Genomic DNA, 17,254 nt, shown 5'->3' with positions numbered 1-17,254 from the left:
CCCAGGACACTTCTGGTACAGGGTCCTCCTTGTCCATGGCTTCACAGGAAGGAAGGACAGGGAGGACATCACGGCATGGGAAGGACCTATTGGAGCGGGGCCAGAGGAGGTCCCGGAGATGCTGGGAGGGCTGGAGCCCCTCTGCTGTGAGGACAGGCTGAGAGAGCTGGGGGGGTTCAGCCTGGAGAAGAGAAGGCTCCGGGGAGACCTTGGAGCCCCTTCCAGTCCCTAAAGGGGCTCCAGGAAAGCTGGGGAGGGACTCTGGATCAGGGAGGGGAGCCATGGGACAAGGGGGAAGGGTTTCAAACTGGAAGAGGGAAGATTTAGATGAGATCTGAGGAAGAAATTGTTTGCTGTGGGGGTGGTGAGCCCCTGGCCCAGGTTGCCCAGAGAAGCTGTGGCTGCCCCATCCCTGGAGGGGTTCAAGGCCAGGTTGGCCGGGGCTTGGAGCAACCTGGGCTGGTGGGAGGTGTCCCTGCCCAGGGCAGGGGGGTTGGAATGAGATGATCTTTAAGGTCTCTTCCAACCCAAGCCATTCTGTGATTCTATGATTCATAGTCCTGAGTGCCTGTCTTGAGGGCATTGGCCTCAGCCCCTCCATCCTCTTGCTCCCCACTCTGTCACTGCCCCAGCCCCAGCCAAATGGGCTTTGCTGACGGGCCTGAGCACTCACCAAGAGCACCGCGGGTATTGCAGGCGCCCGTAAATACGCTGATGAGGATCTGCTCATTATCCTGGCAGTGCTGTATCAGTCCCATATTATGAGGGCAATAAAACATTGCTATCAGTGCCTCGCCGCTGCTTTTCAGGCACCCCTACCTACCGATGTGCGTATCTGCGTTGATCTGCGTCATCAATCGCGCCCAAAAAAACCAGGAGAGGCCAAATCCTGGGTGTGGGAAAGACTCTTTGGGCTGGGATGGAGCAAAATGGGGTGCCCACGCCCGCTGGCTGGTTACTGCAGAGCCCTTCGCAGCCTCCACAGCCAAAATATTGACAGTGTCAACACTGTCCAGCGTCACGGTGGCTTCCTGGCAGCCCAGCCCTGCCCGCTGCTGCTGGCAGGGGACAGGCACGAGGGCGACAGGGATACAGGGGAGGGCAGGGGGAAGCAGCAGCTGTCATTTGGGGATGGGCAGGGACTGGGGATGGGGCTGAGGATTTGGGAAGGGAAATGGCAGCTGCCTTAAGGAAGGGAAGGCAGGAGCCAGGGGGAAAAGGCCATGGGGAGCCCATGGGGCTGGAGCAGCCCTGCCCGAGGGGGACAGCCAGTGTGTCGGGATGCTGTGGGTGGCACCGCGGAGCAGGGTTAAAGCGACCCTTGAACATCAGGAGCTGCAGCCCAGGATGGGAAAGGGACAGGGTGGGCCACTGCTTGGTCCTGGGTTCATGTGGTGGAGGGGAGGAGAGGAGGAGGAGGGAGGGGTAAAAGGAAGGAAGGAGAGAGGAAAGAGGAAGGATGGAGGGAGGAACAAGGGAGGAAGGAGAAAGGAAGGATGAAGGAGGGAGGAAGGATGAAAGGAGGGAGGAAGAAGGAAGGAAAGGAGGAGGGAGGAAGGATGGAGAGAGGAAACAGTAAGGATGGAGGGAGGAACAAGGGAGGAAGGAGAGAGCAAGGACAGATGAAGAAGAAAGGAAGGATGAGGGAGGGAGGAAGGAGGAAGGATGGAAAGGAGAAGGAAAGAAGGAAGGGAGGAAAGAAGAGAGGAAGGGAGAGAGGAAGGGAGGGAGGGAGGGAGGGAGGCAGGAAGGAAGGAAGGAAGGAAGGAAGGAAGGAAGGAAGGAAGGAAGGAAGGTGGGAAGGAGAGAGAAAGAAGGGAGGAAGGAGGGTGGGTGTGAAGATGCAGCACCAGGACACATCCCACGCGGCGCTGGCTGGTGCCTCTCAGGGCTCGGTCCCAGCAGTGACCCCGCTGGGGCATCAGGCACGCCGGCTCCTTGTCCTCTTCTGTTGTGCTGGTATTTAACGCTGGTGCAAAAACCCTGAAAAAACAAAAAAGCAACTTTTTCCGTGAAAGACTCCGCTCTCCGGGAAAGACTCCACTCCTTTCTCAACTTGTGAATCACTGTAGCGGATCCTGACGTGTGATAACACGGGGGTAGCGCTGTTGGGATGCAGGATATTGCTTCCTGCTTCCCAGCACTTGTCTGGTCCCTCCAGACTTCACCGCTTAGAAACAAACTGCTCTGACACTCAGCGCTGTTATTTCACAGAATTACAGAGGCCGGGAAAATCGCCTAAGCCCTGAGCTGCTGGTCCTTCCCTTGGACTGGATCTTTGCATCTTCCAGTGTATTTTGTGCTTCTCTGGAAGATGAAAAAAGGCTCCGGGAAAATCCAGAAGAAGCAACAGGCTTGGATGCCGTTTTGCTCCTGACCCAAGCATCTTTCTGCCATTCCCGGTCCCTGAGGGCACGGGGATATCCAAGCCTAGGGACACCGGTTGTGTCCCCATGCTTTCTCTGCCTCCTGGTTTTCTCTGTCCCAGTTATTCTTCAACCCGCTATACCAAAGTTTGGGTCGAAGGTTCCCCCGCTGCTGTGCTTATAGCTGTATATTTTAATTCAGACCATACTATTACTACAGCGATAGCGATATACAGGGGCCCCGATGGCATCAAGGCACCCGAATCGGGTGCAAGCTGTGTGCAGGAGACCCTCGGTGCCCCGAGGAGCTGCCACCAAGTTCAAAGCTTGCCGGCGACATGCAAAATTGAAAATATAAAAGATTTCCTTCTTTCTTAGCAGCAAAGGCTGGAGGTGTGTGAGACCCCGGGCCAAGCCTGACGCACGAGCCTTCGTCCATGCAGCAGCAGCCCAGTGCACGCTGCGAAAATCCCCAATCCCCCTGGGCTTTAGGAACAGCATCGGATACTTTGGGGGTGCCAGTAGTGCCCCAAGAGATTGCAAAAGGTTTCCGAGGGGGCACTAGCTGCAAATTAAATGCCATGGCTGTGGACAGACAGCCGATGGAGGAGATGGCTGGGGAGGAGGGCAGTCAGTTGCTTGTGAGGGCTCTCCCCCCACTCCCTGGGCAGTGCTGCACACCCAGCACCTCTGCACCCTACACTTCTGCACCTTGCGTGGTACAACCAGCGCCTCTGCACCCATGGACCATCGCAGTCTGCATCCTGCACCCTGCATCCTACACTGCTGTGTTGGGCACCTCTGCACCCATGCACCCATGCATCTCTGCGCCCTGTATCTCTGCACCTCTGCACCCATGGATCCTGAAACTCTGCCCCCATGCACCACGCACCTCTGCCCCCATGCACTGCTGCACCATGCACTGTGCACGCTGCATCCAGTACTACACAGCCTGCACCTCTGCACCCTACACTTCTCCACCTGGTACGGCACAACCAGCGCCTCTGCACCCATGGACGGCTGCACCCTGCATCCTGCACCCTGCACCTCTGCACCCTACACCGCTGTGTTGGGCACTTCACCCATGCATCTCTGCACCCTAGATCTCTGCACTGTGCACCTCTGCACCCATGCATCCTGCACCCCTTCATCTCTGCACCCCTGAACCCTGCACCTCTGCACCATGCCCCCCTGCCTGCTGCATCCCATGCACCTTGCATCTCTGCACCTCTGCAGCCTGCACCCCTGCACCCTGCAGACTATGCACCCCTGCATCCCTTGCAATCCTGCACCCCGTGCACCCCTGCATCCTGCACCCCTGCAGACCATGCACCCCTGCATCCCTTGCAATTCTGCACCCCTTGCACCCCTGCATCCTGCACCCCTGCAGACCATGCACCCCTGCATCCCTTGCAATTCTGCACCCCTTGCACCCCTGCATCCTGCACCCCTGCAGACCATGCACCCCTGCATCCCTTGCAATCCTGCACCCCTTGCACCCCTGCATCCTGCACCCCTGCAGACCATGCACCCCTGCACCCCTGCATCCTGCACCCCTGCATCCCATGCACCCCTGCACCTCTGCACCCTGCCCCGCTGCCCCCGCGCCTGCGCACGGCGGGGTTTGGCCCTCGGCGGCCGCCGTCGTCAGTTGACCCGAGCCGGAAGCGCGGGGCTCTTCCGGGCGGCGGCGGCGCGATGGCTCCGGACCCCTGGTGAGCGCCGGGCCGGGGCGGCTTCGCCCGCGGTGCCAGCGGCCCCCAACCCCGCCGCGGGGCTCCTGGGACCCGCTCACCAGCGCTGGGCCGCCCGCGGGCGCTGCCGGCTGGCCCCGAGCCCCCCCGTGGCCGGTAGCCCGCGGGCCCGCCGCTGACAGGGGCCGGGGCTGGGGCTGGGCCAGCCGCGCTCCGCGGTGGCCTGTGCAGGGCCAGGCCAGGCCTGGCTGTGCGCGCTGCCGGCCCTTCCTCCGACCCGCTTGGCTTGGGGGGGGTCCCCTTCTCTACACAGCGCTTTTTCCCCCCTAAAAAAAGCTAATTTTCGGTAAATGTCAAAAGCGCTGCTGGGTTTTGGGCGCGCTGTGATGAGACAGTGGGGGTGTCCCGGCCGAGCCAGGCCCCAGGGGCGGGAGGGCGATGCGGGGGGCTCAGCTGCACCCTCTCCTCCCCAGGCTCCCGCTCTACGACGCCGCTTGCCAGGTGGCCCAGGAGGTGGCTGAGAAGATCCAGGAGCGCAACCGGTACCAGAGGAATGGGGAGAGTTCAGCCAAGGTACGGCTCCGCCAGCGGCGCTGCGGGCTCTCAACGCGGGTATTTTTAGCCAGATGTCGCTTTTAACCGACCTAAATGCTGGTTAGGCATTAAATTTGCAGGAGTCAGATGTGTCTCGGAAGCTCTAAGTCCTGAATTTCCTGCCTTTCTGGGAGCGCTCGCCAAGTGACACAGTCCAGAGTCCTGCGGGGAAGGGGGTGACGCTCCCGCGTCTGCCTGAGCCCGGGGACCCGGCCGTGCCACTGCATCGCGGCTGCCAGCCGGGAGCCTGCACGTTAAAAGCTACGTTTAATAGCAGGAACCTAATATTAGTAGTATATTCGTTAAGATTTCTGTGGAAAAAAACAAGAATACAATTTCTAAATTAACAGTAGCTTTTCAGTGTCACAAAAATAATCTTAAATTTGACTGTAATGAATCTTTCATGCATGCAATAACGCTGGCTTTACAAAAAGAGGAAAGGAGAAGCCGTGGGAGTGCTGGGTGTGCACTGGTGACTGCTCAGGGCTGTCGCTGCCAGGAACGGAACTGCGTTGAGAGATCCTCGGTCTGAGAGATGTTGGGAGGCGCGTCAGGCTCTGTGTCCTCCACTCTGTGTAAATATTGAATAGATATTTTTTCCCCGCGAGACTGGCATGCTTCCTTTCTCTAGTGGCTGTAGATCAGATGAAATATGAATTTTGCGGCCTCTTTTAGCTACGTTTCTAACAAAATGTAAAACCAGACTTAAATATGGATGAGAAGCAGAAGTTAGAACTTACCCAGGAATATTACGTTCTCTGCCTTTTCGCACTTCCTGGTTAAAAAATAAAATAAAATAAAAAGGTTCTCAGGAGGCTGCTTTCTTTAGAACTAAAAGCCTTGCCCTTTCCTTCAAGAAGCGGAGGAGCCTGTTTGATTGCACACCCTGGGGATCGCGCCATTAACGTCTTCCTTGACTGCGTTAAGATGAAAATGTGTGCAAGCCCTTGAGTTAGTCTTTTGTAATAATTTGCATAATTAAAACCCCGCCGATATATTTTGCAGACTCTGCCCCTCTTTTATAGCAGGGTTGTAAGGTGATGTGGGATCACAGAATCTTCTTTGCCGGTCCCTTTGCTGATAGCTTTTAAAATCCAATGTCATTTTTGAAATATTTCCTTTGAAGAAGTGTCGAAGAAAACTGTGTAGGCTTTGTACAATAATCGGTGCTTTTTAATGAGTGACTCCGATTTGGCATGAATTGAAAAGAGGTTTCAGAAGGCCCAAATAAGTGGGATTCGAGAGAAATCTGCTCTCTAGCTGGAGAATTGAGAGGAGTGTTCAGAGGTGGTGATTAAACTCCCTGTTTTCAAGACGATGAAGTATTAGAAACTGTGCAGATACATACTTAAGCAATAGAAGACTAATAAAAAGATTGCTGCTTAATCCATCTGTGTTTATAGAGGACAAAGGTCTCTATTGGCATCGTTGCGATCTGTGACGTGTTCCAAAAAACCCCAACAAAACGTTGTGTTGGGGTTGTTTGAAGCCTTTCTTGTACAGTAACTCTCCTAGGTTGTGTTTTGTGGAAACATTCCATGGTTGACTTATTTGTTCATAAAATCATTTGTTCCATGCCCTGAGTTTTCCAAGCGCAGTTTCCCTTTAATCCATTAACAGTTAAAGATGAATATTTGGCAGTATTTGATTCTACTATAAACAAGTTTCCAACAATGAGAGAGTTGTTTTCATAACAGAAACGCATGTTGAGAAATCCGCGGCTGAGCAGTCATACACTCTGTGACTCCTCAACGTTTTAACAGAGGAAAAGTCTTTGTACAATATTTGCCTGGTAGGGAGAATGTAAACAAGTTTTTGTTTTTATAGCGTTTTGCCATTAGCGTGGCTAAAAAAACTTACTGCTTATTGCTGAGCAAAAAATAGAGCATAACATTTAAAACGGGGGAAAAACCAAAACAACCCAATGCTGTAGGGAAAGATTTCAAGGCAGCACTTACCATCTGTGAGCTCTGCTCTATTGAGCTGATCTTCAGACTTCATGGGTTTCTTTTTTTCTTTAATAGAAGTGAAATCTTTTGTTAGAGCCTTGCAATTTGTGGCCAGAGTAGCAGAGGGGAAGGCTGTATGGTAGATGACTTTTTTGGACATGTGGACCTTTACGTTACTTTGCTGTTCTGGGCCGATTGAACAGAGCGTTCTCCACCTGGATATCAGCGCAGGAAATGTCCATGTGAAATGAAAAGACCTTTTATTGCCTAAGTGCAGATATAGAGGGTATGCAGCGGGTTGACCTTTGCTAAAAACATTTATACCCCATCGTGGCTTTGGAAATACCGCCTTAGTTTTGGCAGCTTTGGGTCCGAAGGTGGATTTTGGAGCTCTCCACTCTGGCTGCATACCCTCAAGACTGCCTCAGCGTGGCTGCACCTGCTTTCTGTCCTCTTTGGTAGTGCTGGAGAACAAGTCTCGCTGAGTCAGAGAGATTTAAACTTCTGATGCTGTCAGGTGGTATTTTGGGGAGCTCCCGCTCCATCCCCGTGCAGATCCCAAGTGCAGTTGAGCTCCAGGCAGGATCCTTGCAGCACGGCGACCGTTCAGTGAGAATTCGGTGTCTGGCTGCTGCCTCTGTGCCTTCAGGAACGAGAGTCAAAGGAAATCCTTCTTCCCCGTTACCGGTTCATCACTCAGTCACATAAAGTCTTAATTAGGATGACTTGCATAGGTAATTGCAGTTACAGTGTTTTTTCCTACCATGTTCTACGTAACTGGAATTAAAAGAAATAACATTTAAGGAGGAAAAACGCAGAGGATAATGTCAGCGGAACTTGGGAAGGGGTGGGGGAGAGTGGAAGAGGATTCCCGCAAACTTCAGGCTTGTGTGCAGCGGGGGAGGACGTGAGCGACTTAACTGTGTTTTTAGTAAGAACAGACATGTCTGAACTTTGGGCAGGTCAGTTGTGAGAAAGGGTGGGGAAGTCGTAAGTGCTGCTGAGAAGGGAAATGCAGGAAATCTGAGTTTCTTTGGGATCTTTAGTTTAAAGCCTGGAGGAGTTCAGTGGAGGCGATGTCTGAACCTGTAGCAAGCTTTCCTCTAATCCTGGGAGCTGGGAAAGGAAGCCGGTGGCAGAAGAAGCTGAGGCCTCTGTTTGTATTAAAGATCAGAGGAAAGAACTGGAAAACTAACTGGAAAATCTTAAAATGTGCTGGAATATTTTGCCCATATAAAGGAGCGTGTTTATAATGACTTGAAAGAAAGCTGTCCATATTAAACAGCGTTAATGCATTAAAATTGTGTTTGCGAAACTAGCACTATTTATCTCCTTATTTTGTAAGCAGTCCAGACCAGTTAACTGTATGGTTCCCGTGGTGGCTCTTGAGTCACGCTTTGTTGGTTTAGAATGGAGCCCTTCAAACCAGTCCAGCTGAAGTTAAGTATCTTGTCACCTGCATGTAATTGTGTTACATTTTTTGCAAATAGAACTCAGACTGAGGGGGGGGAAAAAAAAAAATAAAAAAAATATCTCTCTTCCCTTTCAGCTCAATGTGATTATCAGATCGTCGTTGCAGAATCTCAGCGAGAAGATCGATCAGCTGAGGGACTTACTGCTTCGGGCTGTATCAACACACCAGATGTATCTGTGTAAACATCAGCTCACCCACCTTTCTGTATTGGGGGAGAGAGTGGAAAAATACGCTATCATTGCAATGCTACGCATTAAGGTTTTTCCATCATTCTATTTTTAGAAGACGTTGTCGTTACAACTTTGTCTGTGCTGCTGTTTAATATTTTCATTGCAGCCAGAGTGCAGGAAGAGTTGGGAGCCTTGGGTATAGTGGGCATGAGATTGGCTTTGGTTACGTTTGTGTCGCAGAAAAGCTTAACGAGATGGTCTGAATAATCTCAGAGCTGCCATCGTCTTGCCTGCGCGCTGTTTTGCGAGCTAAGATCACTCATCGAGCAGAAAAGTCGTTAATCTGCGATTTTTCTCTCGGCTCAGTCGCTGGCTGCAGGAGTGCCGGTGCTTGCAGAAAGGAAGGGTGAAGGGTTCAGGGTGTGGGCAGGGATGTGGCAGCCCTGACTTGGACTGACCTAAGGAGCGCTGGAACTGCATCTTCAGAACGATGTCAAAACACTTGAAAATACGCCTTAGAAAGAAATCACAAGTTTTCTTCTGGGAGCATAACCTTGTGGTCTGGCTTGGATTTGCTGCTCTTTCCGTATGCTGGGATAGTCAGGCTTAAGGAGTCAAGTATGTCTGTCTCCTGAAGATATCCATCAGCAATTTAATGAATAAATGTTTAATTTCAAGCTTAGTATAGCAGAAATCCCTTTTAAGCACGGGCCCCCTGAGTGCCGTGCGGATGGCCAGGGGTAAAACTTTCCTGTCCAGTGAGTGCTTGAGAGAGATGAATCCCATCCCTGGAGGGGTTCAAGGGCAGGCTGGACGGGGCTTGGAGCAACCTGGGCTGGTGGGAGGTGTCCCTGCCCAGGGCAGGGGGTGGCACTGGGTGGGCTTTAAGGTCCCTTCCAACCCGAACCGCTCTATGATTCTATGAATGCTACTGCTGTGGCAGAAAACACACAAATAAGTTCAGCTGTTGCATAACCTACTGAACAGTACTCGGGAGAGAGTTAGTAGTCCTTCAAATTGTCACTAAGATTAATTAAAAAAAGGCAAGCACATGTTCCCTGCCGAAGCCGCAGCACTTCGGGGCATCTTGTCTTTCAGAGATAACGATGGGAATTGTTGTCGTGCTGCATCAGTGGCTGTTGGGGTGTTCTGCTGATGAATTGCAAATGGAAACAGATGCTCCAAGTAAATTTTTGGTTGTTCGCTGACGCTTGTCTGGGAGCGACTCACCTTGTCGGTGTTACGAGCCTCCAGTGAAATAAGCTGTGAACGACCCTGCTGATTTCAAAAGCTTGACTCTGTTTGGGCCTGCCCCGTTTATATCATAACAGGATAAATTGGAGCTCTTTTAAGAAAAGTCATCCTTCCCTGAACTTAACCCCTGCAGTACTGTTAGGTATTGTCAGTGTCACAGAAGAGATCAACTGCGTCGGACTTCTGAGTAATACATGAAAGAAGAATGACTTTGGAGGGGGAAATACTATTCTTAATAGTTATGCTAATTTGGCAGCAAATAGCCTTCCGGTTCTCTTATTACTTTGAGATGATGACCTGAAGATTGCCCTGTGGTCACTGTATGAAGCTTTTTCTTTGAGCTATGTAAACTTCAGAAGCGCATTTAGAATAACTGTAGATTTCATTCAGAAAAACGTGACCTATCCTTCTCTTAGATGTTACAGAGTGAAAACAGTTCCTCTAATTAATTTTGATGATCAGGAGGTCTGATTCGTTTTAAGAATGCATAGCAGGTATTATTTTATATAATAAAATTAAAGTTTTGCAGTGCTTTTAAGTTTGGTCCTTAACCAAGTGTCATCAGCACACAGCTGGAGGGAGACAGGAGGCAGAATCTGGTGGACGACCTTCTCACACGGCAGAAACAACTTCAGGCGTCTTACAAGAATGAAGGCCCAGAACCAGACGTGATAAGGTACGGCATCGTCACCTCAAATGAACAGCGTGATTTGTGCTCTGAATGTGCCTGAAGATAACGTTGAATGCATCCATTGAACTCATTTACCTCTATGTGTAGCAAACTGTGGTTTCCTCTGCTTAGAAATCATGTGGGTTTTTTCGTGACAGTGTCATATACGCCTACAAAGCTGGGAGGGACGAGGGAAGGGGGAGCTGCTTGCAAGAAGTAATACCAAGTGATCTAGCAGGGTCAGCCACGACGTCGGGCTGATGGCTGCCACCGTGCGAGGTCTACGTGAATTGGTGGAAAGAGAGCTGTCAGGATGAGGCTTACGCTTCAAACAGTCCCCAGCGATCACGTTGCGCAGCAGTCAGCGGGGGGCCTTCACACGGAATACGTTTTCATTTCCATTTTGGGGTGTCCCTCACAGCTGGGAAATACAATTATGGTTAATAGCCTTCAGGTTGCGCTCTCCTTTTGCAGTGCTCCTGCAGCCCCTTCCTAGTGGAAGGAGTTGTATTTGTCGTCTCGAACAGGTTCTTAGAATCCATCCCTGGTGGGCTCTGATCAGGAAGAGAGGCAGAGCCTTTTCCCGAAGTGTGGTGTCCCTGCCCATCGCCGGGGGGTGCAACTAGGTGATCTTTAAGGTCCCTTCCAACCCGAACCATTCTGTGAGTTAATGAATTATTAGCAGCGTATAAGCTGGGTTTGGTGGGAGTCACCCAGGGGCTGTGTCCGTAACATAGAAACCACCTTAGGCATGGACTTGGTATGTAATTATGTGAAAAGATAATTTTTACTGCGGGTGTTGCAGTCTTGCAAACTCAGTGTGCGGTGGAATAAGAGAGGATGGGTTATTTCTAGTGCTTTGTTAACGGCCTTTTGAATTTTATCCATTTCCAGTCAGCTCAGCTTTTGCCTATGGAATTCCACTCAGGAGTATTTGCTCCCCTTGGCTGTACTTCGGAGTTTTGGGTAGCTTCGGTTTCTGCGTGAGCACGTGTGCGTCTTGCTGAGGAGCTCCTTGCAGCTGCTTCACATCCAGGAGCTTTTATGTCTCGCCAAAACACCAAGTTAAAAATGCTTGCTGAGCAGCAGAATTGAGAGATGCCCCTGAATGTTACCCTTCTTTTTCCTTTCCGATTCAAGTAGCATAACCTGGTCTCTCTGTGCTCCTTGTTCCTTCTCTTTCCCCCTCTGTCTTCAGTGACGTCCCCGCTGCTCAAGAGGGAGTATCCTGGGTTCCGTCTGGAGCTCTACACGTGCTACAGATGGTCTAAAGGCTCTGCTAAGGGGACTCTATCTCTTCTGCCTCTTCATCTGGCTTGTAAAAGTTGATTATCTTCAAAACTCCTTTTTCTTTCAATGTGTTTAAAGCGCCCAATGAATTAATTGCTGGAGGAGAGAGAGGAGAAAAGGGGCAGCAAGAAATAAGCCTTGTTCCTAAGCTGGTAGCCAGGCTACAGGTAACCAAATGAAGCTGCCATTTCCTCCTCCCTCTGCAAGCAAGGGGGTAGTAGATCTACCACCTCGGCGCAGGATTAGGGCTGTGGTACGTCAGATGGAAGTGGCGTGTGTTGAGGGACAATGTCAGAAGCATCCTCGTGGTTCATTGGGTGATGCCCTTCCTTCTCTGTTAGCCCTGAGCCAACATTCCTGCAAAAAGTGAAAAGCCCGGCTCTCCAAGGGTATGACTTACCTGTCTCCTGACCCCGTGCAGGTCACTGCTCTGTGTGAGAGGTACTGTTCTGGCTAAATTCCAGGTCAGGTAACTGCATTTGCTCTTCCTAATTTTTCCTTTGCAGGTTCGGGTAATCTTCTGTCCTGCAAAACGGTGCAGAAGAGAAGTGGAGCTGCGGTCTCTGAGTTTGCGGAGCTTGCTCTGTTTCCGTGGTCGGTGAAATGACTCTTGAGTGTAGGCTGTAATTGGTGAAACTTTGTTTTAAGGCCTCACGTTTTTTGAAAAAAGTGAACATACGGTCTCAGAAGTTTTACATAAATCCCAGCCGTTGGGCCCAGGCGCCTAGTTTGTTGATGTGGGGGAAGCTTTAATGCAGCAGGCATGGACGTGGTGGGCTGGCTGTGGGTCAGGCGGGGGCTGTGGGTCAGGCGGGGGCTGTGCTCTGCCCCGTAACCCCACACAATGCTGCGTTCGTTGGGGGCACGAGCTTCCTCACCTCTGCCCACCCGTGGTGTGCTGAGATCTGCCTCTGAAGAGTGCAGCTGTGCTCCTCTAATATGGACACGTGCTAGAAATACGTATTTTTTTAAAAGTTTTTAGCTTTTGCTTCTAAGTGGCAGGGGTTTTCTAATGCACTGTATTGACTGGACCTTTTCTGTAGCGAATACACAGCGTTGTAGTTTATACGTGCGCATGTGAGGTTACCTGTGGGGAGGGAGAGCGTTAGAGCCCTCCTGAGAAAGCTTCTCGCCTTTTTGCAACGTGTCAGCCCTCAGTCTTAGAGCAGAACAAAACTTCATACGCTTTTAACTCCTCAGGCTTTTGGAGAAGGACGTGAGCCTTTTTGCCGATGTGCTTTGAGAACCAGCCCCTTTCCAGCGCTCTCGAAAAAGGCAGAGGCAGTTTTGAAGCTACCGTATAGTAAAAAAATTGGGTACCAATGTGAGCGTTGTGTCCTACCATAACTGTTGAAAATAAGATTTATTTTTTTTTTTTTAATTCTTTTTTTTCTAGCTTGTTTACTTGGTGTATTTTGGAGCAGGTCTAAGAGATGCTCAGAGCTGAACTGATCGTTTTCTGTATTCATGTGTGTATTTGTGTTTTGTGAGGCTCTGCTCAGTAACGCAGCGTAGAGGCTGGGTTCTGCTTGCTCTTGTTCCCCGGTGCGGTGTTTGGTCCGGCCAAAGCACACGTTTCACTTTGTGGTTTGTCGTCTTTGCGTAACTAGCCACTGTCAATGCGACATCTGCTGCCGCCGGTAAAACTGTGGACTTTGATCTCATCCGTTAATTGTTCTAGGTTTGGCGTTCTCCAGAGTGCAGTGCAAATCCCGTTGATGCGTTGGTGCTGGCTTTTACATCTACGGCCAAGTCAACCCAAACATGTAAAATCGCAAGTAGCCCCCGGGGACTGATGGTGTGAGAAAGCTCTTGCGTGTCGCCTGCTCGGAGGAGCCCATGAACTGATCCGGCCTTTGAAGCGTGGCCATCCCTGCTGTGTCAGGCCAGCGTTGGCGTGTTACCGCTGTGGAGCAGACCCAGGGCGAGGGTTCAACCTAGAGCTGCCCTGGCGTGAAGGTGTCAAGGCAGACGGGAGGAAAATATCAAAATCCCATGACGATTTCAAGCTCTGTTAGAAATAATCAGGGAAACCAGTATTTTCCAGCACAAGATAGCATCAGAGACGGTATTTATTTGCTGATGTTGCAAGGCTTGAAGTTTTATAGTTCTCTTTTAACTTCTTTAATTAAAAATGGTTAAAACTATGCCAGCTATTCCCTGCCTGGTGAATTCACACCCCTTCCATATTCTTCCTTGTAGGTCTTGTTTTCGGTGGTGCGGGCAGAGTCGTAGCCAGGGCCTGAATCTCGTGGCAGCGAGTCGGACCTTGCTCTCTTCCCGAGCCTGGCCCCGCGCGTAGGTCGGTGGGGAAGGAGCTTGTCTCCCCTGCCTGCCACCCTGCTGGTAGGGACAGAAGATGACAGTTTTTGGTAGGGTTAAGCCGCTGCTTGCAGCACTGGCTTTCTCTACAATTGTTGCAGACTTCTGGACCAGCCTGTTTGGGATTTCAGTAGGTGGCAAAAGGCCACTCTTCAGCGCGTCTGAAGTCTGAAAGTCAGCTTTTCCCACTGCATTAGAAAAATCAGCACATGTTGTTTGATTAAGGTCTAGCGGTGACACTTTTCTCTGGTTTTGTATTGGTTTTCCGTATCTAATCCATCTCTGATGTGACAGCACACATTTTCAGAAGTCTTTTTCTTTCCAGCAGTCATTCCTTTCATTAACCTTCTTGCACCACTGATCACATATTTATTGTCCCCGTGGCCCGTAACTGTGAAGGTTTTACTAGAATTAATCTTCGTTTATATTTGGTCACCATTCAGTGAGTTTTACATCCTTTGAAAACTGCTGTAAAGCTATTTCTGATTGGGAAGTACAGTGGCCTTAATGCTCTTAGCATTTATCCTAACTGACAACTTGGGCCGGAGCACGGGGCAGGACGCTACATTACTTTGGTATAGCATTAGTTTACCTTCCGGCTTTGTCGGCCTTAATTAAGATGCGACTGGAATTTTCCAGGGGAAAGGTGGTGCTGTTTATGTGCAGGGTCAGTCAAATTTTCTTTAATTGGTTTTTCAATTGGCAATTTCAGGATCTTCTCCCCTCTTTCCTCCTCGGAAAGGGATCCGTGCAGGTTAGTCTAACAGGGACTTTAATGGAGTAGAAATCCCCCATGGTTGCGTGCTATTTGAAAGCGAGAAGTGGGGAAAAAAAACCAAACAATGAGAAATGTTGACTTTCTGGAAGTCACCATGTGAAAATTTTGTGAGTGCTTAAACTTTTGTGGAGGCGAAGGAACCAAGAATATTCCTTCTCCTGCCTGGCCAGGTAGTCGGTGTGTAGGAGTATATATCGATCACCAGCGAAGCAATAAGTTGTGTGTACTTTAGCATGCCTTTCTTGGTTTCTCTTTGAATTTCTCAAAAATATGGAAAACGTTTGGTAGCTGTGGGACACAAACCACCTCAGTAATAGCTACCCTGGATAACTTCTCTAAGAGTCCGTGTTCTTTTTTTTTTTTCCTTGTTGTTTTAATGGGGGTTACTGTTTTTCTGCGTAAATACTTCTCTGCCAGATGTAGGGCATTTAGGTCTTATTCCAAACGGGCATTTTGCCTAATGCCAAATAGGCATCGAGTGCCTTTAATCAATAAGCCATTAGGTACGTACACGCTTTTGTGAATCTGGCCATTGTTAACGGAGGAGCAAATGCTCTTTGGAAAAATTAGATTAAAAGTAGCTGTTTAGGTGCCTTTAGAACCCCTTCCTGCTTTCCCTCCTCCCTACCAGTTACTGTTGGAAGCCCTCCCGGCTGCAGCGTTCTGACGGCGGATGCGATCAGCCGTGTGTCTAGGAGATGGATGGAAAGGGTGGAAGGAGAGGTGAATTGTCCATCCAGAAACCCATGCTTGAGAACATCTGGGGCAGGGTTTTTCCAGCATTAATATGTCTTTGGCCATGTGGTCATGAGCCAACAGGGTTGTAATTGTCTCAACCTCATCCACTAAACTGTGTCTCTGGACTTGGGTCCTCTCTCCCGACCTACCTTGGAGTACCTGGAAGCACTCTGGAGGTTACAGCGTGTGCAGACGTGAGTGTGCCCTCATAGAAGCAGGAGGTTTGGTGCCTGTAAAAACCGAAGGGTTGGTGTGCCCCCTCCAAATTTAAGGAAGATTCCGGTAAGACAGTGAAGCCTCCTTGGTTTGGTCTGAGTTCAAGGTACAGTTTATATCTCTTTTCCTTCAGGGCATACCAGAGGTTCCTTAAGGACCTCGCTGAAGTCAGGAATGTGGATATGGGAAAACCATGTATATGTGCATTTATCAGGAGTAGCAAAGCAAGGATACTTAAACACAACAGAAAAGTAAGTCAAACACCATAATTTTAGGCGTTGTGCTTCAGGTTGAGCCTGCATGCCTGTTATTAATGTTTAACGCTCATTAGCCTCGGGAAGAAATGTCAGTAGGAGGGCAGCTTTCAAGGCTGAGCTCCGTGCTTTACGTTTTGCCTCCTAAATATGCTCAAAACTACCAGAAGTTTTCTGCCCAAGGTTGTTTCTGTACCAGTGGTGCCACTGGGTTGTTCTGGCTCTGTAGCGAGAACAGATGCCAAGCTGGGACCTGCTTGGAGGCTGATGTTCCTGTTGCTTGTGCTCAGATGGACTTCGGCTGCCGGTTCAGGTGTGAACTTCGTGCTGTGTCTTGTCCCGACAGGGACCGAGGGTGGAGAGGTGCAAGTTGCAGGTGATGGAGTCGTTGATCACTTTGTGAACAGGACAGATAGTCTCACAGGAGTAGGTTGGTCCCTATACCTTTTCTCTGGATGGAATTGCACAACAGCTTTTTTCTGGAAAGAATTCTCCTTTCTTATAATTCTGTCATTCCCAAAGATTGCACGTGGGCTGTAGAGGTGAGACTGTTTCGATGAGGACTATACAAGCTGGTTTAGAATATATTTAGTATTGTGCTGTGTGCAGTCTTGCGTAGACAGTGAGGGATGGTGGAGAAAGAAGATGATAATATTTGATAGCAAGATTAATCTCTGATGGTTTATCATGGTGTCTATTTTGAGGGTTCGTGTAGGAAAGTGAGGCTGCTGTGAAATAAAGATCAAGGCCAGGTTGGACGGGGCTTTGAGCAACGTGCTCGAGTGGTTGGTGTCCCTGCCCAGGGCCAGGGGGTGGAACTAGATGAGCTTTAAGGTTGCTTCCAACCTGAACCATTCTATGAAAATGTGAGTGTAAATGTTGTAACAGAGGTAACCTTCCCTGGGGACGCTTCCCTGGTGGAAGGCGTATTTCCTCTGTGGGGTTTCTTGCCCGTTTCTGTGTTCTGCAAAGTGCGGGATGTCTGGCAGCCCGTGTGCAGCTGGCTTGTGCAGCTTCCACTCAGTGAAGCCAGTGGGACACCAGTTAACCAAACTGCAGGTAGGTCATGTCAAGAGCGACACAGCATTTCCTTGAACATGAGATATGCTGCTCTTGGCTCTTGCGCTGGTGGGGCCGGGGAGGTTCTGTGCCAGCTGCAGGGAATGCTGCCCCTTCTGTGGGCTTCCGTCACGAGCGGTTCTGGTGGGGAAGTCTGCACTGGGAAGGGACCAGGAGGGGATTTGGAAGTGCTTGTGTGGCTTCTCCCAGGATTTTTGGAGAGGGAGAGAGCTTTGGTTTTATATGTTCCTCTAAAGAAGTGTAGCCAGCAGGTCAAGGGAGGTAATTCTCCCCCTCTACTCTGCTCTGGTGAGACCTCACCTGTGTCCAGCTCTACAGCCCTCCACACAAGAAGGACGTGGAGCTGTTGGAGCGGGGCCAGAGGAGGCCACGAAGATGCTGGGAGGGCTGGAGTCCCTCTGCTGT

The 17,254-nt window shown here is 50.2% G+C and overlaps 1 protein-coding gene across 8 annotated transcripts in view; it reads left to right on the top strand.

Moving 5' to 3' along the window:
• The first annotated feature begins 4,002 nt into the window (after nucleotides 1-4,002).
• STX8 (syntaxin 8) overlaps nucleotides 4,003-17,254 on the top strand; it is a 117,053-nt gene continuing 103,801 nt past the window's right edge. For all 8 annotated transcript variants that reach the window (XR_008469379.1, XM_054221364.1, XM_054221371.1 and 5 more), the window contains exons 1-4: nucleotides 4,003-4,081; nucleotides 4,534-4,633; nucleotides 8,153-8,247; nucleotides 10,067-10,177. Coding sequence is in view for 7 of the 8 variants with exons in the window: in XM_054221364.1 (XP_054077339.1) it covers nucleotides 4,065-4,081; nucleotides 4,534-4,633; nucleotides 8,153-8,247; nucleotides 10,067-10,177 (323 nt within the window). In the remaining variant the exon portion in view is untranslated. The remainder of the gene's footprint in view (nucleotides 4,082-4,533; nucleotides 4,634-8,152; nucleotides 8,248-10,066; nucleotides 10,178-17,254) is intronic.

The sequence above is a fragment of the Rissa tridactyla genome, chromosome 15, assembly GCF_028500815.1.
Source record: "Rissa tridactyla isolate bRisTri1 chromosome 15, bRisTri1.patW.cur.20221130, whole genome shotgun sequence".
Classification (NCBI taxonomy): Eukaryota; Metazoa; Chordata; class Aves; order Charadriiformes; family Laridae; genus Rissa; species Rissa tridactyla.
This window is presented reverse-complemented; position numbering and strand designations above follow the sequence as displayed.